The sequence below is a fragment of the Lemur catta genome, chromosome 11, assembly GCF_020740605.2.
Source record: "Lemur catta isolate mLemCat1 chromosome 11, mLemCat1.pri, whole genome shotgun sequence".
In the NCBI taxonomy this organism is placed as follows: Eukaryota; Metazoa; Chordata; class Mammalia; order Primates; family Lemuridae; genus Lemur; species Lemur catta.
In genome coordinates this window covers 10,841,372-10,866,067 of record NC_059138.1, presented here as the reverse complement: position 1 = coordinate 10,866,067, position 24,696 = coordinate 10,841,372, and the positions used below count along the sequence as shown (strand labels likewise).

Genomic DNA, 24,696 nt, shown 5'->3' with positions numbered 1-24,696 from the left:
TATTTTTATTTTCTGAGATGATTCAACTTTAATGCTTACATATTCAATGTTCTTTTTATGAAAGTAAATTTTCTTTTTTTAATAGCATATGTGTTCATATCTGGCTCTTTATAGAACCTGAGCATGTTTTGATTTAGTCTTTCTTGTTGAGAGGTCTCATTATATTTTGTATTGGTGTCTAGACTTAATCCCATGACTTTTGAAATGGAGAGTCTGTATCTATGGTACTGTTTCCAATCTCTGAGTCTAGACTCATGGTTCAACCATGTAGATGCAAATACAGAGGGGATCATAACTTCTAACCTCTTTGTTCCTGCTCACAGCTGTTCAGTCTTGCTTGAAGACAGGTTACAGAAGGACAAGGCCCAAACCAGATTTTGTGGTGTGAAAATTTACCCTAGTGTGGTAAATTTTCAGCCAGGAGCAGTGACAGACTCCCCTCTCCAGCCATGCTGACTGCTGGCCTAGGACTGCTGATGCTGGTAGCAGTGGCTGAATTTCTTATTGGCCTGCTTGGAAATGGAGTCCTTGTGATGTGGAGTTTTGGAGAATAGGTCCGAAAATCCAAGGTGACCTCATACAACCTCATTGTCCTGGGCCTGGCTGGCTGCAGGTTTCTCCTGCAGTGGCTCATCATGTTGGGGTTAAGCCTGTTTTCACTTTTCCAGAGCAGCCATTGGCTTCACTATCTCAGTGTCTTCTGGGTCCTGGTAAGCCAGGCCAGCCTGTGGTTTGCCACCTTCCTCAGTGTCCTCTATTGCAAGAAGATCACAACCTTTGAACACTCTGTCTACTGTGGCTGAAACAGAAGGCCTATACCCTGAGTCTCTGGTGTTTTCTCGGGTACTTGATGATTGATTTGTTACTTATAGTCCAAATTTGCTTAAAGCCCTACAGTTTTTCCCAAGGAAACAGCAGCAATCTGTACCCCTTTTCAAGCTGGCACTGTTTTTATATATTTCAGTTTGGTGCAGGAAATTGGTTGCCTTTCATGGTGCTTCTTGTTTCCTCTGGGATACTGATTGTCTCTTGTATAGACACCACAGGAAGATGAAGGTCCACACAGCTGGTAGGAGGGACACTCGGTCTAAGGCTCACATCACTGCCTTGAAGTCCTTAAGCTGCTTCATTATACTTCACCTGGTTTATACCGTGGCTGTTCCCTTCTCTATCGCCTCTAGGTTTCCTCCTGCTGATCTCTCTGGTGTCTTCATCTCTGAGATATTTATGACTGCCTATCCGTCTCTTCATTCTCTCATATTGATCGTGAAGATTCCCAGGGTGAAGCAGACTTGTCAGAGAATCCTGTGGAAGACAGTGTGTAGTTGGAGATCCTGGGGCCCATGATCTGGGGGGAAAGGTGTGGTGAAGGAACTCTTTTGATAGCTCTCTATAGGGGAGTTGACTTTCACATCTTTTAAGATTTTTTTCCTCTGATGTTGATTCAATGAATGGGCAATAGGAAATAGAGAATGAAACCACTACTATTTATCTTTTGGCAATGCAGAGTATTTGTATTACAGAAATTAAGGGTAGAGGTTTATGTTTGGTAAAAGAGGTATTATATTCTGTCTTGTGTATTGCAAACAATTCATTAATTTTTTACATTACATATATAAATTGTTTTTCCTGTTATAAGAAACAGAGATTAGAATCAATTCATATAGTGCTCAATAATTTTTATGAAATTTCACCTGTCCATTAATGTTAGCCCATTTTACATATGCTTTTTTTTTTTAAAAAAAAAACCCAATTATTAAATAATTTTCCCATTTCTCTGCTATAGTAAGTCTAATCATCTAACTGAAAAACAAAACAAAACATCTTTATATTTCTGGAAGTTTGTTTGAGCCTTAGACTTGCCTTTCAGAATAAAAGTCAGTGGGGCTGCCATGATCTGTCTTAAGCTCCAATGGTCAGGACCTAGAATGGCATAAAACGGGAGTGAGGGGCACTTGCTTCTGCTCTCAAAAGAACACTGCTCTTGAAGAGGCCATGCCTTCTCCTCCTTGGTCATTTAGCCACTTGGCTGTCTACTCTGGCGTCTCCACAGCCTACAGTCAGAGTCTTAGTGTGCCAGGTATTTCAGTTGGATGGAGATCTTCTAAAATGGCAAATCCATGGCAGCAGGAACTGTGTCTGTTTTGTGTTCTCTTATGTCCCTCGTGACTAGAACACTGCTTAGCCCATAATAAACACTTAATAAATATTTTCTAAATGATAGATTAGCTGTGCTAACTAGTCTTACAACTCTTCCTTTGTATTATAGATAAAGAAACCAAGGCCCAGAGAGGGGCAGTGGCCTGCCCAGGGCTTCCTAGAGAGCCTGTGTCCACGCTGGGGCTGGAGCTCAGTTCCCTGACTCCTGGTCCAGTGCCCTTTCCTTTCTGTCATGCTGCCTTCCTAAAGAGCAAGCTTTGCTCTGCCCTCCTTTAAGTCCCATCCCTCTTTCTACACACATTCTCAGCCTTCTTTTTAGCCTTGTTTGAACATGTTTCTTTTGGTTCAATTTTGGGGGATCTGGAATAAAAAGGATGATACTTGATGTACTTAAACATTTTTCACTTCTTATTGACCAAGAAAATCTCCTTTCATTAATCTATTTTCCCAAGCATGTATCTTTTTCTTGCCCAAAGCTGTGAATTGAGGTGCATACTAGGTACATGTTAGTCATTATTCAGGGGGAGACTGACTCCATGGGTGTCACTGTGAGTTGTGTGAGGTCAGGTAGCATCTTTTGTGTTCTGGGCATAATAATATCCATTCTTTTAAAATGGAAAGGTGCTTCTTCTTGGTTATATTTTTAGTGGTAGGATGGATTTTCATTATGCTATTTCTTTTCTTTCTTTCTTTCTTTTTTTTTTTTTTACAGATGTCCTTTGTTACCAGTTGTAATAGTAACAGTACTTAACATTTGTATTGGGCTTTACATTTTATCAGGCTATCTTATATATAGTTCATTATCTTGTTTGATTTTAATATCAGTTTTATGCTGTTAGTATTTTATCCCCATTTTTCAGGTGACAAAACTCAGGCTGAAGTGATGATTTGCTCAAGATCATCAACTGGTAAATGATGTAGATGGAATAGTCCCAGAGTTTTTGACCCCAAATCTTGTGCTCTTTTCACTAAACTTTAAGTATCTCATTGCTAATACTTAAAAGACTTCATACTAATAGGATTAGCCATTCATATTTATAGGATTAGCCTGTGGAATGCTCAAGTTTATGAGTACTTTTAAACAGATGAAATAAACAACTAATCTTTCAAATTTGGTATTGGTGGGATGCCTGGGTGCTAAGATCCAAAATCACAACAGATTGTAGTTTCTATGACCTGCTTTTCTTAGGATCAAAACAATAGCCAAATATGGAATCAACCTAAGTGTCCATCAACGCATGAACAGATAAAGAAAATGTAGTACATATATTCAATGGAATATTATTCGGCTTTTAAAAAGAAGGAAATCCTTACCTTTAGGAGGTAGCTTGGAAAATAAAAAGAAGGAAATCCTGTCATTTGCAAAAACATGGGTGATTATGGAGGACATTATGCTAAGTGAAACAAGCCATGTACAGAAAGAAAAATACCACATGATCTCACTGAGAAGTGGAGTTTTAAAAAGTCAAACTGATAGAAGCAGAGAGTAGGATGGTGGTTGCCAGGGGCTAGGAAGTGGGGGAAATGGGGAGATGTTTATCAAAGGGTACAAAGTTTCAGTTAAGCAGGATGAATAAATTCTGGGGCTCTGATGTATAGCATATTGACTATAGTTAATAATACTGTATTATATACTTGAAATTTGCTAAGAGAGTAGATCTTAAATGTTCTCACTATGAAAAAAGTGATAACTGTGAGGTGATAGATATGTGAATTTGATTGTGGTAATAATTTTACAATGTATACATATCTCAAAACATCATGTTGGCCAGGCGCAGTGGCTCATGCCTGTAATCCTAGCACTCTGGGAGGCCGAGGCGGGCGGATCGCTCGAGGTCAGGAGTTCGAGACCAGCCTGAGCAAGAGTGAGACCCCGTCTTTACCAAAAATAGAAAGAAATGATTTGGACAGCTAAAAATCTATATAGAAAAAATTAGCTGGGCATGGTGGCGCATGCCTGTAGTCCCAGCTACTTGGGAGGCTGAGGCAGTAAGATCACTTAAGCCCAGGAGTTTGAGGTTGCTGTGAGCTAGGCTGATGCCATGGCACTCACTCTAGCCCGGGCAACAGAGCAAGACTCTGTCTCAAAAAACAAACAAACAACAACAAAAAAACCATCATGTTGTACACTGTAAATATATATAATTTTATTTGCCAGTTATACTTCAGTAAAGCTGGGAAAAATATTTCATTTTCCAGTCACCTTTTGAAATTTGATTTCCTTCTTTTTCTGTGCCTCATTCTGCTGATGATGAGTATGAGGCTGCTTTGTGTTTTAGCCAGGAAAACAAATCTGGAAGCAAATCTGTGCTCTTGAATTGATTCCTAGGTAATTAAATCTTTTGTAGTTTGCATTCTCAGAATTGCAGCTGGGTTCATATGCATAAGTGTATGTGTGTGTGTGTAGGGGTGTGTGTGTGTAGATATTAATAGCTTTTCATTCAATTATGTGGTATGTTATGTGGAAGTGCAGACTAGAGATTTGAAATGTTAAAGATGTGACATATGAGCATAGCTAAAAATGGTTCAAACAGTACAGAAAGGTAAATAATGAATAGCGACATTTTCCATTCCACTCCCCATTATTAGTCCCACTGCCCAGATAGAATTCTATTTTATCATTTGTTTTAGTTTTTCTAGTGGTTGTATTTACAGCTCTAAATAGTAAGATTTTGCCTCTCTTACTTGCTTTATCAAACTTTGAACTGAAGCTTTTTTCAATCCCATTCAAGGTTTGTAGATTATGTCATTTAACCCCAAATCCATTTCCTTCTCTTAAATTTGATTAGTTTTATTTTATTTGTCATTCTTCTGGTCATTAATTTTAAAATTATGAATAATATGTTTTCAACTCTACTTTTTTTGAACCATTACTTATAACAGTATCTACAGAGTTTTAATTATGTAGAAGGAAGAAATAAGTGTTTCAGCTTTCTTACATTTCTCCCGTATCCCAAATTCTGTCATCTGTTGTATCAGTCATGAACAGTATCATCCAACTTCATATGACTTAAGGAGAAAATAAATTTATTGGAAGGAAATTTGTTGTCTCAAAACTAGTGGGAAGGACGGAGAATCACTGTCAGAATTGGAACCAAGAGGGACTAAACAACTGAGAACACAATGGAGTCATACTATAGGGACTTGATGCTGGTACCACCACTCACATTTCAGCTGTCAGCATTGTGTTCTTAACACTGATACTGCCTCCGTGAATGTGTCTCTTTGACTCATAGCTCCAAGATCCAAAATCCTGGGTAGGAGCCTCTGGTTGGCTGATTCTAGGTCACACACCTGCCCTAGCTGACAGGCCCTGGGGTGAGGAAAAGTCTGATTGTCTGATTCCTCTTTGGCTTCTAAAATATTCATTTCTTAAATTAGGTGAAATAAAGTAACTGTTGGAGTAAGTGGCAGAATGGATGCAGCTGCTGATGAGGAATTAATGACTGGAGGGTCAGCTCAAGGGACTCTCTCAGAAGCCATGAGAAAATAATAAAGAGATGGGAAATGTAAAAACCAAGCAAAGCAATGTGGCATATAGAAATAAAAGGGTAAGTATATGTATGATTGGAGTCCCAGAAGGAGATGGAAAAAAAGGAGCAGAAGGAATGAAATATTTAGAGAATTAATGATCAAGAATTGCACTGAGTTAAAGATTAAAAAACTGAGACTGAAAGGACTCAAAGGGTGCCAAAGAAGACAGATAAGGCGGGGAGAATTCATCACATTTAAATACGCTATGGAGAAACTCAAGAATATCAAAGACAAAAGGAAATTTTACAAAACTCCAAGAGAGAAAGGACAAATCAAGAATCAAATTGACATTTCTCAGCAGAAAACAGAACAAGATTTTGTATTGCATTTTATTCTCATAAATATTTTGTTTTTATTTTCAAGAAACACCAAAAATAAAAGTTTAAAAATATTTTTCTGGCTAGCAACGTAGTTCATATTCATTATAGTTGGGGAGTTAACTATAAAAATATCAGTGAAGGCTAAGTGGGTTGATTATCATAAGATTAGTGAGCAAATTCTGAAATATTTGAACAATCAAAGAAAATCTTGAAACTCTAAAGGATTTTGAAAGAATGTGATGTCACACAACTGAATTAAAGGAGTCAATGTTGCATATAATTAGAGATGATTCTGGAGAAAAAAAAAAGTGCTACAAAATTTGTTAGAATGCCGAAAAGGAAATAGGAGAAATTAAACATATTGACTGAAGACAAAAGAAACCAACAGGCGCAATTTTCCCCCCATTAAAGAGAAAGCCTTAGCAATATATAAACATCTTAAGAAAAAAGCTGAAAACTTTGCTGCAGTGCCTTTCTTTTAGTGGGAACTATTGGAGTAGCTTTAAGAACTTCTATATTATACACAATGTTGAGTTATTGGTGAAACTGAATGAAGATTAAGTAGCCATCAAAACATTCCAGTGTTTTAAAAAGTGTATTGATAGATAAGACTATACTCTGGTTCAGATTGTTCCTTTTTTTAATTTTTTATTTCAGCATATTACAGGGGTACAAATGTTTAGGTTACATATATTGCCCTTGCCCTACCCGAGTCAGAGCTTCAAGCGTGTCCATCCCCCAGACGGTGGGTGCTGCACCCATTAGGTGTGAATAACATGAGTGGATATCAGCTGACACCCTCCTGAAAGAGAGAGCACAGTACAACCTCTGATGTAAGAGCCAGGTGTGGAGGGAGGAGCAGAGAGAAAGAGATCTGAGGGGAGTAGCACTCCCCAGTCAGGGGAAGTATCCACTTGATGATTCAGCCCCAGAGCTGTGCTGCTTGTCAGGGTGCCTGGATAACAGCATTCTAATGGAGTTGCAAAATTTGGGGGGGGAAACCAAAATGGAGGAGGTGATTGGATAGTGATTGGTATTATTTGACTTTGCCTAAGTCCTAGGCAATTGGGAGAAGAGGAAATACTTTCCGTTGCCAGGAACATTATTGCTTTTACATTCAACACTTGAAGATTTATCTGTTAGGAATACTTGTGTTTATATGTTTGTTTTTAAATGGATATGTTTTGCATGGTTCTTGACTAAGTTGCCAACTTAAAGGAAGGGAGGGCGTTGGGCTCTTCTTTATATTTTGTTCAGACATTCTTTTGTGCTGGAATTTGCATTTCACAGGGTTAGGAGGCAATGCCAGTGACAGTCTATGTACTGAGAAATACTTTTTCTGGGTGGTGGGGAGGGTTGGATGACAAGTCTCAAGGAGGCTTAGATACCATTTGAAAGAGTTTAGAATTATTCTCAGGGCAATTAGGAGGCATTGAAGATCTTTACATACCATTATAAAAAAAAGGCAGCTCTGTTTGGATATGTGGCTTTTAAAATATATTATTTTCTATGGCTGCTGTAACAAATTACCATAGGAAGCTTAAAAGAACACAAATTTATTATCTTATGGTACTGTGGGTCAGAAGTTTGGCAAAGATTTTACTGGGCTAAAATCAATGTATCAAGAGAGTTACATTCATTTACGGGGAGAATTCATTTCCTTGCTCATTCAGATTATTTGCAGGATTGAGTTCAATTCAGTATAAAGTTTGATGCAGTTGTGATTATAGGACTAAATTCCTCACTTCCTTGCCAGTTTTCAGCTGAGGGCCCTTCCCAGCTTGTAGAGACTGCTCACATTTTTTGCTCTATTGCCCCCTTTCTCCATTTTCCAAGCCTGCGATGCCAGTCAGGTCCTTCACGTGCTTCAAATCTCTCTTGCCTCTTCTGTTGCATCTTTCCGACCAAATCTTCTGCTTGCCTTTTCTATTTTTAAGGGCCCAAGTGATTACATTGGATCTACCAGATAATCCAGGATAATCTCCCCATCTCAATGTCCCTAACCGTAATCACATCTGATTTTATTATATGCACAGGATTAGACATCTTTGCAGGGCCATTATTCTACCTACTATAAAACTCATTAAAGTAGAGATTGTATTTTAAACTATGAGAATAGAAAATAGTACCCAAAGATAATGTGCAGTTATGTCTTGAATCTTTACCTGCTGGGAGTTTACTTTACCCATCCTGTATGTCCCAGTCTCTTGTGTACCCAGAATTCCTATATTACTTCCAGATTTCTGAAATCGGGAGAAATACTTGTCTTAGTGTGTTTGAGCTGCTATAAGAGAATACTATACACTGGATGACTTATAAACAACACAAATTTATTTCTCACAGTTCTGGAGGCTGGGAAATTCAAGATCAAGTCTCCAGCAGATCTAGTGTCTGGTAAGAGCCTACTTCCTGGTTCATAAACTGCTGTCTTGCTGTAACCTCACATGGTATAAGGGGGAACGGAGGCCGGGCGCGGTGGCTCACGCCTGTAATCCTAGCACTCTGGGAGGCCGAGGCGGGTGGATTGCTCGAGGTCAGGAGTTCGAGACCAGCCTGAGCAAGAGCGAGACCCTGTCTCTACTAAAAATAGAAAGTAATTATCTGGCCAACTAAAATATATACAGAAAAAGTTAGCCGGGCATGGTGGCACATGCCTGTAGTCCCAGCTACTTGGGAGGCTGAGGCAGTAGGATCGCTTGAGCCCAGGAGTTTGAGGTTGCTGTGAGCTAGGCTGATGCCATGGCACTCACTCTAGCCAGGGCAACAAAGTGACACTCTGTCTCAAAAAAAAAAAGGGGGGGGGGAAGGGAGCTCTCTGAAGCCTCTTTTATAAGAGCACTAATCCGATTTATGAGGGCAGAATCCTCATGACCTAATCACCTCTCAAAGTCCCCACCTCCAAATACTGTCACTTTGGGGATTAGGTTTCAACATATGAATTTTGGGGACGCATAAACATTGTCTATAGTGGGGCTTTACCAATTTCTCAAGTAGAGGACTGCTACCTGCTTTCCTGCCTTTGCTAGGGTCTGTGGCTAATCCCAGTTTCTGCCCTTTGCTTTCTCTCAGCCATCTCTGCGTTTCAAACTCTGCTACTGCCCTGGAATTATATCCTTGGATCTAGATGACATCATCACTTTACTCTGGAGCTGCCAGACTTCCTCTTGGACTTGATTTATGGTTGTTGACCCTGTCCTGAAGTTTTCTTTTTTTACTTTCCACTATTCCACTGGCTCTGTCTCTGCAGCACGCTGCAATCAATGTATAATAGCGCTGAGATGAGGCGTGGCTTTTCTTAGGAGAGCTTATTCTGGTACCCAGGATCTTATACATAAGTGAGAGCTTCAAGTCCTTTGAATGGTATTATAAGAGAGGTAACAGGGAACTAGGAATCAACATCTGTTGTGATGCCACAGATTCCCCCATAAACTGAGGCTAGGAGCACAGGATTTATAATCTGACAATTTTGGGTTCCATTCCAGGCTCTGATATCTACCAGCTATGGGTAATGTAAAGTTACCTCTTTTAGTCTTAATTTTCTCATTTGTAAAGTGGGAATAAAAGATAACCTCAAAGGTTTGTTATGTACATTAAATGAGATAATGAATATAACCTGTAGTACAGTATAGTAAGTGCTCATTTCGTATTTTGTTCTTGGTTCTTCACATCATTAAAGATACAGAGACAAAAAAGAAAACAAGCTATTGGTATGCTGCATCCAAAGATTTTTATTTGGAGATTTTGAGTTAAGAGAAAAACATCAGCTTACACAGTCACTGACAGAGCCAATGTAATACAGAGGGCGACGTAGGGTCTCATCTGTCCTTAGTGTTTTTCTCAATCCAGGATACATATTTGTAAACATTGGTGTAAATGCCAACGTCCCCTCCCATGAAATGCCCAACTTCAATCCCCTGGAGCTTGTTTTTGCAGATGACAGTAGCTACAGCCACCTCCTGCAAGAGATCATGAAGAGGTGGAGGGAGAGAGGGAAGGAAGGAGAGAGGGAGGGAGGGAGGAAGATGGGGGGTGGGTGGGGGGGGAGAGAGAGAGTGAGATCTTCTCCTCACAGGAACCCTCTCTAGTTCCCAGCTTGGGTGAGACCTGCCTATAGGCAGCATGCTTCGTCATGAAAAGAGCACTGAATCGGGGGAGGGGAAGCTTGAGTCCTTTTTCAAGCTTTTCTGTAACTAGCCTTGTGTGATCTTGAGAAAGTCGGAGAACAACCTCTCTAGAAATCACATGTAAAATGAGTCAAACTCCATTTTCTGAAATGGTGAAGCCAGTTTTAGCTTGTAAAAAGTTTGAAATTTTTTTTAAGCAATGGCTAATTTCACTATTTTACTTGCAGCTATGAGAACGAACAATGTATTTAACTAGAGATACTACCTGATGCCCTTTAATGAATAAAGGTACCCTGCAAGGAGAGCCCATTACCGAAGAAACAGTGGTGGCTTTGCAACAGCCATGTCAAATTCTCAAGAAATTATTTAGAACTCCAAAAAATTGTTTATATCATGATTATATAGTTAACTGGGCACATACAAATAAATGAAAGCTGAATATAGAGAAAAAAGTACCCCAAAAATTCGGCTGAATACTTTCACAAATTTCACACATAAGGAGTTCCTGTGGCTTTTTCCTTGTTCGGTTTTTTGGCACTCCTTATCAGACATCACAGGGGCCTCTAGGTTCTGCCTTAAGTCAGGGTGTCTGCCTGAGGAGACAGGGATAAAAGAAGACATCCTGTTGACAATTGTTATTTAATCCTCTTAACCACCACCCTCTGTTTCAACTGATGTATTTTTGTGTGAGTCTAAAGAAAATAAGGAATGAGAAAAAGGTAAGGAATGATCTTGAGCATGGTTATGAGAGTTAATCCCAAAGGTTTTGAAAAAGTAGAGTTTTCTTTTTACTCCATGGCCTATCTTGGAGGAATAAGTGACCTGAGTCAAGTTCTTGGAAGTGTCCTTTACACGTAAGATGAACATAAATGGGAAGTAGGACCATAGCTTCCTTCATGTGAATTGTGACTGACAATCAGGAAAGGTATGTATGACCTCTATGCAGAGTCAGATGGCCTGGTGGCTCCAGCTGCCAAAGCCTGACAGAGGCAGTGGGGTGTTAGACACCCCGGGAAAGAAGTAGCTTTGTTCTTCTGGGCAGGTCCGTTTTTGCCAGACCACTCATATAGCAACTCCCTTGAATCTCCACCTATTCTCCTCTCCTCTCTTCTCACAGTTACGAGGAGATGGATGCTTCTCTTCAAGGATAACTGATGGTCCTTATTTGCTGTGGGAGGTACACTCACCACTGTTTTGTTGGCTCCAGTCCAAACCTGAAAGCAGGCAGACAGTGCCTGGCCGGACATTGCTGGTGGCAATGGGAAGGGGCTGGACTTTGTGGTTGAAGGCAGCAGGCTTCGCTAGCTTAATGAGCATGAGGTCATCTTGCGGGGAGCTATGACTGTAGTTCCAGTAGCGGATAATCTGGACAGGGCTAATTGTCTGCTCTGTCCCATCTCTGACTCTACTCTTGAAATTTCCCAGCATCACTTTCAGATTTCTGGAGAGAGAAAGGGTTGGATGTAATCACTATGATGATGATGATGATGATGATGATCATCATCATCGTTGCTAAGATACTGAATGTTATAATGTGCCAGGTACTCTGCCAAGTGCTTTATCTGGATTGTCTCATTTAACTCACAAATCTATGCAGCAGATCCTACTTTTATCCTCATTGTACACATGAAGTAATGGAGGCACATAGGAGTAATTCACCCATCGTCAGATAGTAAGTGGTGGAGCCCTTAACCACTATGTTTTCATGTAGCACCCTTAATGCAGTGAAGAGGAAAATGATGTAGTCAAATAATTTCCCCTCCTCTCCAGCTCTAGCCTGTCCAGAAGAATAAGATGATCTGAGGCTGGGTATCTGTTTGGTTCACTAACTGATGCATGAACAACCCTAGTCTCCCCTGCTGTGCACCTGTGGAAGGTGACATATGTGACATGTGTGACATAAATCAATGAGCTTTCTTGTCCTCTTGCTTCCCATTGGGTTTTGGCCAATAGGAAGCACCAGAAGGAAATTGGAAGGAAAAGAGTGAGGTTGGAGTATTTGTCCTCCCAGCTTCCTCCATTCAGTGTTGCCACAGATTGACTGTGTCCCTTGACCACAGGTTACAATTTCTATCAAGTAGTCTCTTACATGGTTCTCTCTTTGTCTTTATTTTCCTTGAAACCATTCACCCCTTTAGGCCTAGGGGTGGTCACTGCATTTCCTTAGTAATAACCCAGGTGGTACAGAACTATTCTTTGTGTTTTCCCTTTAATATCTCCATACCCTTGCCATTAGTTCCTTTCTAAAACTCTCCTCAATTTACCCAGTTTGAGTGCATTATCAGTTTTTACCTTCTGGGCCCTTAACTGATAAAATGCATTTATATTATAAGTAAAAAGGGTTGAAAAAACTGATTGGAGACTAAGGAGGAATAATATGTAGCAAAGGGTTCCTCAGCAGTGGCACTATCAACATTTTGGGCTGGACAAGTCTTAGTTGTGGGGGACTATGCTGTGCCCTGTAGGATATTGAGCAGTATCTTTGCTCTGGCCTCTACCCGCTAGATGCTGATAGCATTGCCTCTTGGTTGTGACAACCAAAAATATCTTCAGACATTGCCAAATGTATCATGGGGGGCATACATTTGAGAACCACTGGTTTAGAATGAATAATAGCTATTTCAGAAGGTGGGGATGCCCAATACTCACGGTAAGTAGCAGTGAGCTGGGGCCAGTACCCATTGGGTTTTGATGAGGACACCCACACAGGGGTTGAAGTGAGACTTTAGGTATACTAAATAGGGAGCATGATCTTCTTTCTGCACAGATGAGTTAGCAAAGAAAGATGTCCCTGAGAAAATAATGAATATTCTTAATGTATGTTAAAACAAGATAATCAACAATTTCCTAGTTGAAAGGGAATATGGATGATTTTAAAGAAGTAATCAATTAGCCAGAAAATGTGAATATATTTGACTTTTTTTCTAATAAAAATGTAAATTAAAAGGACATACTATTTCATCTAATATTTATAATAATTTCTGTTTAATATTGATGATATGCAATCTAAGAAAGTATAATGAGAAAGACCTTCATTCACTGCTTGTAAATTGATTCTATCTTCTTGAAAAGCAATTTAAAAATAGGCTTCAAGAATTATAAATTTTTCTCCTGTGTGTGGGGCAAAGGCAATATACATAACCTAAACATTTGTACCCCTGTAATATGCTGAAACAAAAAAAAAATAAAAAATTAAAAAAATTGTAAATTGTTGCACGAGGTGGGATGTGTAAAAAATAAAAGAAAAAAAAAAGAAATTGTAAATTGTAAATTTATAACCCGTGACTTAGCCATTCCAACCTAAGAATCCATTCTAAAGAAAAAAATCAGATATAGGCAAAGATTATGAATAAGTGTGCTCATTTTAGCACTATAATAGCTGAACATCAGAAACATAAATGTCCAATACAATAATATTGGATGTTGAAATAAAGAAGTACATGAAGGGCCAGACATGGTGGCTCACACCTATAATCCTAGCACTCTGGGAGGCTGAGGCGGGAAGATAGCTTGAGCTCAGGAGAGACCAGCCTAAGCTAGAGTGAGACCCCATCTCTACTAAAAATAAAAAAATTAGCCGGGTGTCTTGGCATGTGCCCGTAGTCCCAGCTACTTGGGCGGCTGAGGCAGGAGGATTGCTTGAGCCCAGGAGTTTGAGGTTGCAGTGAGCTACGATGACACCACTGCACTCTACCCGGGGTGACAGAGCAAGACTCTGTCTCAAAAAGAAAGCACATGAACAAGTGGAACATAATATATTAAAAGTTGTATTTATAAAATATATGAAACAGCAAAGAAAATGTTAATAAAGCTTCTTTAAGCTAAAATAGCAATAAAAATATATGTAACATAATCCAATTGTCTCAAAAACAAAAAATCATTTAAATGCAAATATATATATATAAAGTCTGGGAGTAAATTTAAACAAAGTGCTAGCATGTATTAACTTGGAGGTGAGATTATGAATTAAACCTATTTTTTTCTACTTTTGAAATTTCTAAATTTTCTAATACGAACATATAATGTTTTTATAAATAAATTATTTTTGAAATACCCTGGTGAGTGAAAGGGAAGAAGGCCAGTACTGTTCTTGTTTTGACTGCTCTCAGTACTTCTGTTAATCCTCCCTAAGCCTAGGCTTATACCTCCCCACACCCTTCTGTGTATGATCACACAGAAACCCCAAGGGGAACAGGTTAGATGATTAATAAGGGAAGGAGACATTGAGCTCTATATCAGGCATTGTTCTATATGCTTTGCATGGATTTATTTAATCTTCACAGTAACTCTATAATGTAGGTAGTAATACCCTCATTTTAAAGAAACTGAAGCACAAAATGATTAATTAACTTACTCAGTATGTGATACAACCTAGGCAGTCAGGGAGTGTTGAGAAATGCCTCACCATAAAAGTCTGCCATCAGAAGTTCATGGAAGGCAGGGACTGCAGAAAATAGGACCCTAGTCTTTGATCTTCTGTTTCCAGCTTCTCCATCCCCTGCATCCTGAGTCTTTAAAGTTTTAGAAAAGGTCAAAACGTGTTCTCTATTCTTCTGACCACACTGGGACTTTCTCAGAGGGTGATGAGGCCACATTTTTGAATAAGAAGGTGGGGAACACTCACTGTTGAGCATTCTCCAAGGCAGGTGTGTGTGCCTTAACCTACCTCATAGCTTAGCACTAGAAGGGCAGGCTCAGGCTGTCTTGAAAGCCTCTGGATAGAGTCTAAGAGGGGAGTCCCCTAATTCTGCTCATGGCAGTGTTTCTTGACTTTTCTTCTGCACCCATCACACATCCTGCCTCTGCCTTACCCCATCATACATTAAGCTATGTGTTACAGAATACAGTAGGGGGTCTTGGGTACATACCAGCAAGGATACTTAAATAGAAGATAAATTTCATGAGGTCCAGCTCTTTCTGTGTGAGATGTAGAAGAAGATAAGCAGAATTTGGAGCCCTTAGTTCAGTTGTCTTCTCCAGAACACCTGGTGGAATTCAGTGGATATGGTTAGGTATGGGGGCACTCCATGGGATTGGAAAGCAGCTCTGGGCATAAACGGGGGAGGGAGGGAGATGACTCCAGATAGGTAGATGGAAGCCCTTCTCCTCCAGGGAAGGTGGGGTATTGTGCCTCCATTGAGGCCTTTCAGGGAAGGAAAACAAAGTTTCATTCCTTAGACTCCTAGATCCAAATCCCTCTATCTGCTGCCCCTAGAAGCACATCTGCTTGAAGGTAATTCAGTTGTCTGTGGAAAGGGAGATCTAGTTTCAGGACTTATCTTCCCCACCCAGTTTCTGAGGCCAGGGATGTAGGGGACAGGATTCCCCACCTTAGCTCAAGAAGACAGTGTCCTTGGTTTTGCTCTGAATCCCCTGCTACTTATGCTCTCCTTTGGCCCCTCCCTTCTTTGTTACACTAGCTTCATCTGTGCCTTTGATCACTATTTCATCACTCAGTCATCATCACCAACTTGGTCTTTGTTGTCCTGATCAACAGCTTTGAGCTAAGGAAATGTGGAAATGGAAAACATTTCTAGAACAGATATCTTGACAGTTGTGGAATGGCTTATAGTCTAGATGACATTAGATTTAGGATCTAATGTATGTTGGTGACAGTTCAGAAAGCAGTACCTCTAAATGGTTTTTACCTAATGAAAAGATTTCTAAGCTAATAATAGACTATCACAGTCATCCTTGGATAATTGGGAGCATGCCCTAATAAGAAAAAGAGCAGTAACACTGATAGCTAACATTCATAGAGTGCTTACTGAATCCCAGGCACTGAGCTAAGTTCCTTACAGACTTGTCAGTGGTGATTTTACATCAGGTTAGTCTGAAATGTAAAATTAATTTTGTTTTGTATCACTCTAACCTTTTAACGTTTCTTAAACTCATAGTCTCATCCCAAATGCCACAACAACCCTAGAAAGAAGAGATAGGGCTGGGCCTGGTATCGTTTTTTCTGATCTGAAGCACTGAAGCAGAGAGAATCTAAGTGATTTTCCCAGTCACATGTGGTGGACAGCCTAGGTAGCATGTAGATCTTGTTACTGGATACCCACAGTGTTTCAACCATGTCTTCCAGGATTCACCCCGTTAACCAGCATGGAACTTGTAAAGCTGTACAGTCACTCCCACAGATTCCTCAAAGTGTGTAATGAAAACCAGACATGGTGCATACTGTCTGGAACAAACACAGAGGTGTGGGCTAGTTTATGAAATGTACTTGAGGTTTGAAGACAGGGTGGAGTTGTAGAAGACTCTGTGTGTGTGTGTATTGGGAGGTGGCATTAGTTAAAGGTAAAAAGTTGAGAAAGAGATATACCTTACTCTGAGGTCATTTTTCATAGATCTTTTGGACAGATTATGGGCCAGGAAGAGTATTTGTGGCCTGGTTTAGAAGCAGCAGAGCTAAGAGCAGAAAATAAGGGTCACTACATAGAAAAAGAGCTCTAAAGTTAACAGATTATCTGGAGGAGGCTTCCTCTGGGGACACGACCTGTCTATGATTTTCAAAAAGGTTATCTCTAGCCCAGACCTTTGGTCCTACATACACAACTCCCTCCTGCAAACCATTGTCTGTCTGTCCTCTAGGACAGTTAGCATGTCAAAAGTAAACTCACTTCTCCAGCCTTTCAATTTCATTCTTCTGCCATTGTGCCTTATTTTAGGGATAACTCTACCTTCTACCTGTTTTATTTCTTTTTCTCACCCCAAAGTCCATGTTTCTTTATGGGACCTCTTGAATCCAACCCCATCTTTCCATGCTCACTACTGTCATTCTATCCAGGCTATAATCTTGTCTCACTTGTGCCTCTTTCTTGTTGCTCAACCTGACATTCTCTCTTTAACACTGAGCTGTTTCTTTTCTAAAATCCAGATAAGATCATACTCATCTCCCACTGAAAATTCTTCAGTAATTCCATATTGTCTCAGAATAAAGTTCACCTCCCTAGCATAGATTAGGGGCCTCCCTCAATGTTCATGATATCATCTTGTCCCCTCTTTGCCACCCCCTTCCACTTGCCCACTCCACACACTGTTGCTTTCAAGAGCAGGGTTTCCCTGTGGAAAGCAATATGGAGATAACTTAAACAGATACAAGTAGACCTACCATTTGATCCAGCAATCCCATTATTGGGCATCTACCCCAAAGAACAAAAGACATTCTATTACAAAGACATCTGCACCCGAATGTTTATAGCAGCACAATTCACAATTGCAAAGATGTGGAAACACCCCAAATGCCCATCAATACATGAGTGGATTAGTAAAATGTGGTATATGTATACCATGGAGTATTACTCAGCTATAAGAAATAATGGTGATATAGAATCTCTTTTGTTCTCCTGGAGAGAGTTGGAACCCACTCTACTAAGTGAAGTATCCCAAGAATGGAAAAATAAGCACCACATGTACTCACCAGAAAATTGGTTTCCCTGATCATCACCTAAGTGCACATTTGGGAATAACACCAATGGGGTGTCGGACAGATGTGGGGAGTGGGGGGAGGGGATGGGTATATACCTACATAATGAGTGCGATGCGCACTGTCTGGGGAATGGAGACACTTGAAACTCTGACTGGGGAGGGGGGTATGGACAATATACATAACCTAAACTTTTGTACCCCCATAATAAGCTGAAAAAAAAAAGCAGGGTTTCTTGTTTTAATACTTATGGACATTGTACTGAAAGCTTCTCTTTGAGAAACTATTTTTGTGTGTGTGATAGTCAACATTTCCTTACATGTTTGTAAATTTTTTGTTAAGTTCTTTATCTGTTGGTGTCATTATAGATTCCATGTACATATGCTTCTATCTGTCCCCAGCCTCATTCTACAGAATATCTCAGGTTTGTAGAGACTATAAATCTATAATTGTATCATCCTTACCATCCTAACTAATTTTTTATTTAAGTAATATCCTTGCTATATTTTTCCACTAAAATTCAGTTATTCCATTTGAAAGTGGCAGTTATAGATAGGAGAGAGGGAGGGGGAGAGAGAGAGAGAGAGGGAAAGAGAACATACCCCATGTCAGAGAGGACAATGTAGTGATAAGAACAGATTTAGAGATCTGGAAAGAGTTATTGGTGTTGGTATTGGTTGGGAACTTTATTCAAACAGTGCTTGTTATGAGATATAACCTGCACAAGTGAAGCAATTCTGAAGAGGGTTGGGCTGGGTGTGACTGACAGGTGTAAAGGAGCGGGGAGTCAGTGTCACACAGACTGGTGGAGACAGAGCTGTGCTTCCTCAGAGTAGCACAGAAAGGAGGGAATCAATGGGACCACCAGAGGAGGGGGACTCTAGTCACACTTGTAAGGAGGTCCTAGTGAAAGTAATTGAAAGGGTATGGAAGGCACTTGGAATGAATTTTAACTCCATGGAAGTGACTCCATGGAAGGGTCACTTGGCTCCAACTTTGAAATTCTTATCTCTAGATGAGGCGAATAAAGCTCAGATTCCTGAAACTAATCTTTCCTAGGGCAGGTTTCAGTAAGGCTGAGAAGATTATCATGGCTACAGACAGAGAGTTGGCAGGTGTGTGACTGATGCATCCTTTTTTACACCAAAGATCGAGACTGGCAGGGAGACCTCTATACAACAGACTTTTGTAAAAATCCTATCCCAGTTCTCCTACCTGCACCTTCTCCTGCTGTTCAGAATCCCTAGGCAGGATATACATCCTGTCCCTGTGTTGTGCCCTCCGGGTGGGATTTAGGCATTAACACAAAGTGTATCCTCCTGTCAACCTTGCTGGTGGTGAATGATCAGTAACTGAAGGTATCTATTGGGGGGTGAGGCTGTGGTGCCATGTTGGAGAGTGAGAGCTGGTGGATCAGGACCAAGAAAGCTTGGGAAATAGGTAGTGTACTAATTACCCTTTCTTGTACAGGCTCCATCATTTCTAGGACCTATCTCAGGTATTTTGTTATGGGCTTAAAACCTCCTCTGAATGACTGACACAGTTGTTGGCTGAAACATGGAGGCATTTCACAAGGGAGGGTGGAGATGGGAGCCTGGAAAGGGGTATAGGAATTGATAAAAGACATAAAAAGCAGAAGCAGCAGGTATTCTGCTGTAAGGTTCAAAAGCACAAGATAGATTTTGTTCTCTGGGCTTTAAAACATAATCACAATAACACCCTCATCACCAGTGATGTTGGAAATGCAATTAGTATTTATAAGTTGATCGATTAGCTAGTTGCTTTGCTATATTCTCTATTTCAGTAATTTTTGTATAAGTTCCTATGGGTTTTCTGTCTACCAGGTTTGATATGGGCCATTTTCATTATTTAGTGCTAAATCATTTTTAAAATTTTCACATGATTAAATCTTTCATTCATAAGCTGTTTAGAATTTTTGCATAAATTTTGTAAAGTTTTGGTAAATTTTAAATTTTTTAAATCATTTTTTAAGTTGTAACTTAATTTCTTTGTAGGCAGAGAATACAATCTATGTGATACTGGTTCTTTGAAAATTATTGAGACTTGCTTTGAGGACCAGTATAGTGTCAGTTTTTATAAATGTTCCTTATGTGTTTGAAAAAATGCATTCTCTCTAATTTTAGGGTAGAAAGGTCTCTATTTGTTCAGTATATCAGAATTAATTGTATAATTCAAATCTATATTCTTACTAAATTTTTTTGCTTGACACCAATAATTAGAATTGTGTTGAAATATTCTACTATATTGGTAGATTGGTCAAATTAGTCCTATAAATATATTACTTTTTAAAAAATGTATTTTCTTTTTTTTTGAGACAGAGTCTCACTTTGTTGCCCGGGCTAGAGTGAGTGCCATGGCATCAGCCTAGCTCACAGCAACCTCAAACTCCTGGGCTTAAGCGATGCTACTGCCTCAGCCTCCCAAGTAGCTGGGACTACAGGCATGCACCTCCATGCCCGGCTAATTTTTTCTATATATATTTTTAGTTGTCCAGATAATTTTTATTTCTATTTTTAGTAGAGACGGGGTCTCGCTCAGACTGGTCTCGAACTCCTGACCTTGAGCTATCCACCCGCCTCGGCCTCCCAGAGTGCTAGGATTACAGGCGTGAGCCACCACGCCCGGCCTGAGTGTTGAAAAACTCTTGATGAGGGAGATTCCAAGTTTGCCCATTACACAAAACTTTTAAGTATTCTAAAACTTGATTAGCCTCAGGAGAGAATGGCTGAAATTTCCTTCAGTGTTCCCTAGGGTTTCTCTGAACTAACTTTCCTCAGTGAATAATGTTCTTCAGGGACATGTTGTAGAGGGAAAGAAAGAGCAAGAGAGAAAGAAGAAAACAGGCATCCCATGGCACTAGGATTTCTAGAATTTTTCTTAAATGCTAGTGTGAAGAGAGGTTTTTGTTTCACCAGAAGTGAAGACAGCAGCAGCTTCATCTGGCTCACAGAGCTTGACAACCTTAGCACTAATTAGGCAGGAGGTAGCCGAGGCTAAGTTCTAGAGAGCCATACAACTTCCCACTTCAGGACCTTTCCGTGGAGGTGGCTGTCTTTCTTCTGTGAAGGAAAGAGTAGGAGAGGATCAGTATGGGACATTTTGGGCCTGCCTGTATGCCAGAACAAGGACACCCAGATCCTGAAGAGTAAAGCTATGTAATCAGCATTGTGGACAAGAGAGAAAATACCTGGCAGTTAGGGTAGCTTAGGACATTCCACATGGAAGGCAGTTAGAGGTAAAAACACACACACCGTGGTCAGGTAGGCAGACAGGCTGGCCTTTCAGAGCCAAGGGAGAGGCAGATGAACTGCACATGAAAAGGTGCAATGGTGCATGCTAGCAGAGGTTGAGCTCTCACACCAACGATAGGACATTGGTGACTGGGCTTATCTTCTTGGCCATCTCTATTTCCTTCATATATTGTGCATATTTAGAAAAATTAGCACAGAATGTGTAAAGAGTATAGTAGAACATATTGTGGATCCTATGAGCAGGAGGGAATTATATTCTCTAGCTGGAACAGCTTCTATTTCTGTCGAGATGAGAACTATTATCTCTCTTTTGTTCTCTAGATTTCAGAAAGAACAAGATCTCAGAACTAAATGTTGAGGAATTCCTCTAGTGCCACTGAATTTTTTCTCCTAGGCTTCCCTGGCTCCCAAGAAGTACGCCATGTCCTTTTTGCTACTTTCTTCTTCTTGTACTCAGTGACAGTAATGGGAAACACAGTTATCATTGTCACTGTCTGTGTTGATAAACGCCTGCATTCGCCTATGTACTTCTTCCTTGGTCACCTCTCTGTCCTGGAGATCCTGATCACATCCACTGCTGTCCCTTTTATGCTCTGGGGGTTGTTGCTTCCAAAGACTCAGACAATATCTTTGACTGCATGTGCTGCACAACTATATTTGTACCTTTCTTTGGGTACCTCAGAGTTGGCATTAATGGGAGCGATGGCTGTGGACCGTTATGTGGCTGTCTGCAACCCTCTGAGGTACAACATCATTATGAACAGCCACACCTGCAAATGGGTAGTAATTATATCATGGGTGTTTGGTTTCCTTTTTCAAATTTGGCCAGTTAATGCTACATTTCTGCTTACATTCTGCAAATCAAATCTGTTAGATCATTTTTACTGTGACCGAGGGCAATTACTCAAGCTATCCTGTGATGACACTCTTTTCACAGAGTTTATTCTATTTTTAATGGCTGTTTTTATTATCATTGGTTCTTTGATCCCTACAATTGTCTCCTACACCTACATCATCTCCACCATCCTCAAGATCCCCTCAGCCTCCGGCCGAAGGAAATCTTTCTCCACATGTTCCTCCCACTTCACCTATGTCGTGATCGGCTATGGCAGCTGCTTGTTCCTGTATGTGAAACCCAAGCAAACGCAGGCGGCTGAGTACAACAGGGTAGCATCACTGCTGGTTTTAGTGGTGACCCCTTTTCTGAACCCTTTTATCTTCACCCTCCGCAATGACAAATTCATACAGGCCTTTGGAGATGGCATGAAACGCTGCTATCAACTCCTTAAGGATTAGCTCTGTCCTGTGGACAATCCTCATCACCGACTCGAGTAATCTGAAGGTACTAATTTAAATCCAAAATAATCATACTCATCATCAAATATTTGTGATCTATCAGGGAATTTTTAGGTACTCTCAATGCTTCAATTTGTAATTGCATGCGTCCTATGTAGGCGATCTGTTTATTGTCTTTCAATGGATGTATACATTTATGTACCCTCTGTAGTTACATAATACATGTTACAAAAGAAATGTGACAAGAATAAATATCCAGAATTGTGTGATTTTTAGAACACAAAGACCTATGAATTGGAAAAACAAGAAAAGTGTGATGTATTTTCTGATGGCTGATGTAAATATTTGATTCTCGGTATCGGGACCATCTTCCCCTATTCGGCTCTGTGCTTTCACGGTGTCTTCTTTTTACTGAAGCTCATTCTTCCTCCTGTGAGTGGCCCAGGTCCAGCCTTAGGCTTTCCTTGTGGGTCCTGCCTCCAATGTTTAATTGATAGTATCCCACGTGGTCTTTCTTAATTGACATTTGTGAGAATAAAGTCATTCCATCAACCTGACTCCTTAGCAGTCTTAGGGCTGGATGTATGTTAATACAGGTGCTTCTCTAATTGGTCAACTTTGCAGGCATGGAAGGATTGTCTTGGAATGAGGCATTCTCTTATCTAATGTTAACTCACATTATTATGGCAGCTCCCAAAGTAGTAGGGCAATGGAGCTGTGTCCTGGGAGATGATATGACAGTGGAGAGCTGGCCTTGCTATGTCTTTGGGCTGAGGGATTAGTGAAGAGAGGGCAGAGAGAGAGGCAGCCTATGGCCCATCTCCCTGCATCTTTCACATTCTTCAGTCCTGACATAGCACATTGTCCCTCTAGGAGGTTGAGAGTATAACGTGAAATAAAACAAAAGAATAATTATGAACTATTCTCACTCTAAATATAATACAGAAGAGGTTAGGCAAAGTCTCTAGAATTTTGTATTTGAAAAGTATATATCTGGATAGACTCATGGTTTTCCCTCTCTCTTGTCTATCTATCTGTCTCCATCTCTCTCCTGGTTCTGTCCACTGAAATGTCCTGGCAACGTTGACCGATCCGATTATAATGAGCATTCCTAGGCCCAGATTGTGGTCTTCCAGTACCATTTCTTGACATGAGAAACCAGAGATTCTTGGAGAAATACCTGATTCCAGGTTTAGGACAGGAAATCTATAAGATGAGCTTGGAGAATCTTATCATACCAGATATCAAACTGACTCTGGTCATATTAGAAGGATTCAGGAGCCAACTGGAGGAGACTTCCACTGGGAAAAAATGAAAGAAGTTGCACTTTAGAAAATATTAATATAATAAATGCAATCTTTTGAAACACATGAAATACATTTGAATTTATGAGTTCAAAATAGTATTTTAAAAGTTAGCCACCTTCAAAAATGACATTGATTATACATCAGACCTAAGTCTGATCAAGTCCCAGACCCTACCAATATATAGAACAATGTGCAGAAAATAGAAAAGACGTTTAACTCTATCATGTGGATGGAATGAGCAAAACTCAGATTATAGGAAATCTACAGTCAAAACACCTGGGTTCCTCAACAAATAGATTCAAATAAAGTGAAAGGGCTACAGAGAGAATCTCCAGATTAAAATAGACTTAAAAACCTATGAAATGAAAACGAATGACAGGACTAAGCTATAGTGTGTAGCAGTTCACACTGGGGTGATAAAACCATTAAGGAATGAAAAATACTCACATAAAGAACAAGGTCTTACTTCTGAGGATGTGATGATTATAATTGGAATGGGACATAGGATGGGTTTCTGGGGTTGCTGTCAAAGTTGTATTTCTTGATCTGGCTGGTAGTTCTAAATTGTTCACCTCAGAATAATTTCTTAAGCTTTCCATATGTTTAGTGTGATGTTTCTATAATATATCTGTGTTTTATATTTAAGACAAATGATTAAGAAATCTTTTTTGTATTCTTCTAATAGTTTTAATATTTTGGTTTTTACATTTATTTTTAAAGCAAGTTATTATTTATCTTGGGGTAGCTAAAAGGTTGGTGACAGCCTGCAGTCTTTAGAAATCAGAGCCTTGCAAGGATTAAGTGGTAAATGTTTATTTGTGTGTGGGGGGTGCAATCCTAGAATAGCAAAGGTAAATGAGGGGGGACAGGAAAGCAGGGTAAACAATGTAGTGTGATGAGTTCCCACACTGACCACTGTTTCATGAGTATTAGCAGATGACATGATTGTCTATATAGAAAGCCCCTAAGATCCTACCAGCAAGCTCCTGGAAGTAATAAGAGACTTTAGTGAGGCCAAAAGAGACAAGGTGAATATGAAAAAGTGAATTACTCATAAATTTATTAATGCCAATTTTGGTAGCTCCAATAAACGTGAAGCACTTAGGTATGACTCTAACACAATATGTTCAAGATCTTAGGAGATAACTGACCAATGAAAGTAATCAAGAATGTCTAAATAAATGGAAAGATATGCCATACGCATGGATTGGAAGACTCAATATTGTTCAGATGTTAATTTCACTCTATAGATTT

At 39.9% G+C, this 24,696-nt stretch overlaps 3 protein-coding genes across 4 annotated transcripts; 2 read left to right on the top strand and 1 right to left on the bottom strand.

Moving 5' to 3' along the window:
• The first annotated feature begins 449 nt into the window (after nucleotides 1-449).
• On the top strand, nucleotides 450-1,408 carry TAS2R5 (taste 2 receptor member 5). The gene is given in 3 exon segments (XM_045565255.1): nucleotides 450-792; nucleotides 795-1,025; nucleotides 1,028-1,408. Coding segments are annotated over 3 exon segments (894 nt in total). The 3' UTR covers nucleotides 1,348-1,408.
• An 8,316-nt stretch (nucleotides 1,409-9,724) lies between these two features.
• PRSS37 (serine protease 37) lies at nucleotides 9,725-15,201 on the bottom strand. 2 transcript variants are annotated; one of them, XM_045564115.1, is made up of 5 exons: nucleotides 15,007-15,201; nucleotides 12,788-12,929; nucleotides 11,326-11,579; nucleotides 10,595-10,731; nucleotides 9,725-9,970 (listed from the first exon to the last, which is right to left on the bottom strand). In XM_045564115.1, exons 1-5 carry the CDS (start codon nucleotides 15,038-15,040, stop codon nucleotides 9,830-9,832), a joined length of 708 nt encoding a protein of 235 aa, XP_045420071.1. In that variant the 5' UTR covers nucleotides 15,041-15,201; the 3' UTR covers nucleotides 9,725-9,829. The 2 variants fall into 2 exon arrangements, with proteins under 2 accessions (XP_045420071.1, XP_045420072.1); XM_045564116.1 differs by having other exon boundaries at nucleotides 11,329-11,579.
• A 5,989-nt stretch (nucleotides 15,202-21,190) lies between these two features.
• On the top strand, nucleotides 21,191-22,135 carry LOC123647344 (putative olfactory receptor 9A1). The gene has a single exon (XM_045564719.1). It carries the CDS (start codon nucleotides 21,191-21,193, stop codon nucleotides 22,133-22,135), a length of 945 nt encoding a protein of 314 aa, XP_045420675.1.
• Nucleotides 22,136-24,696: the final 2,561 nt, after the last annotated feature.

What these genes read in the sequence shown, in the direction of transcription:
- PRSS37 (XM_045564115.1), bottom strand. Translation starts at nt 15,040, where the DNA reads ATGAAATTTATCTTCTATTTAAGTATCCTTGCTG. An exon ending in CTATTTAAGTATCCTTGCTG is followed by an intron (nt 12,930 to 15,006) that starts GTATGTACCCAA and finishes TTATTTTCTCAG; the next exon opens with GGACATCTTTCTTTGCTAAC. An exon ending in CCAGCTCACTGCTACTTACC is followed by an intron (nt 11,580 to 12,787) that starts GTGAGTATTGGG and finishes TTCTCTCTCCAG; the next exon opens with AAATCTGAAAGTGATGCTGG.
- LOC123647344 (XM_045564719.1), top strand. Translation starts at nt 21,191, where the DNA reads ATGTTGAGGAATTCCTCTAGTGCCACTGAATTTTTTCTCCTAGGCTTC.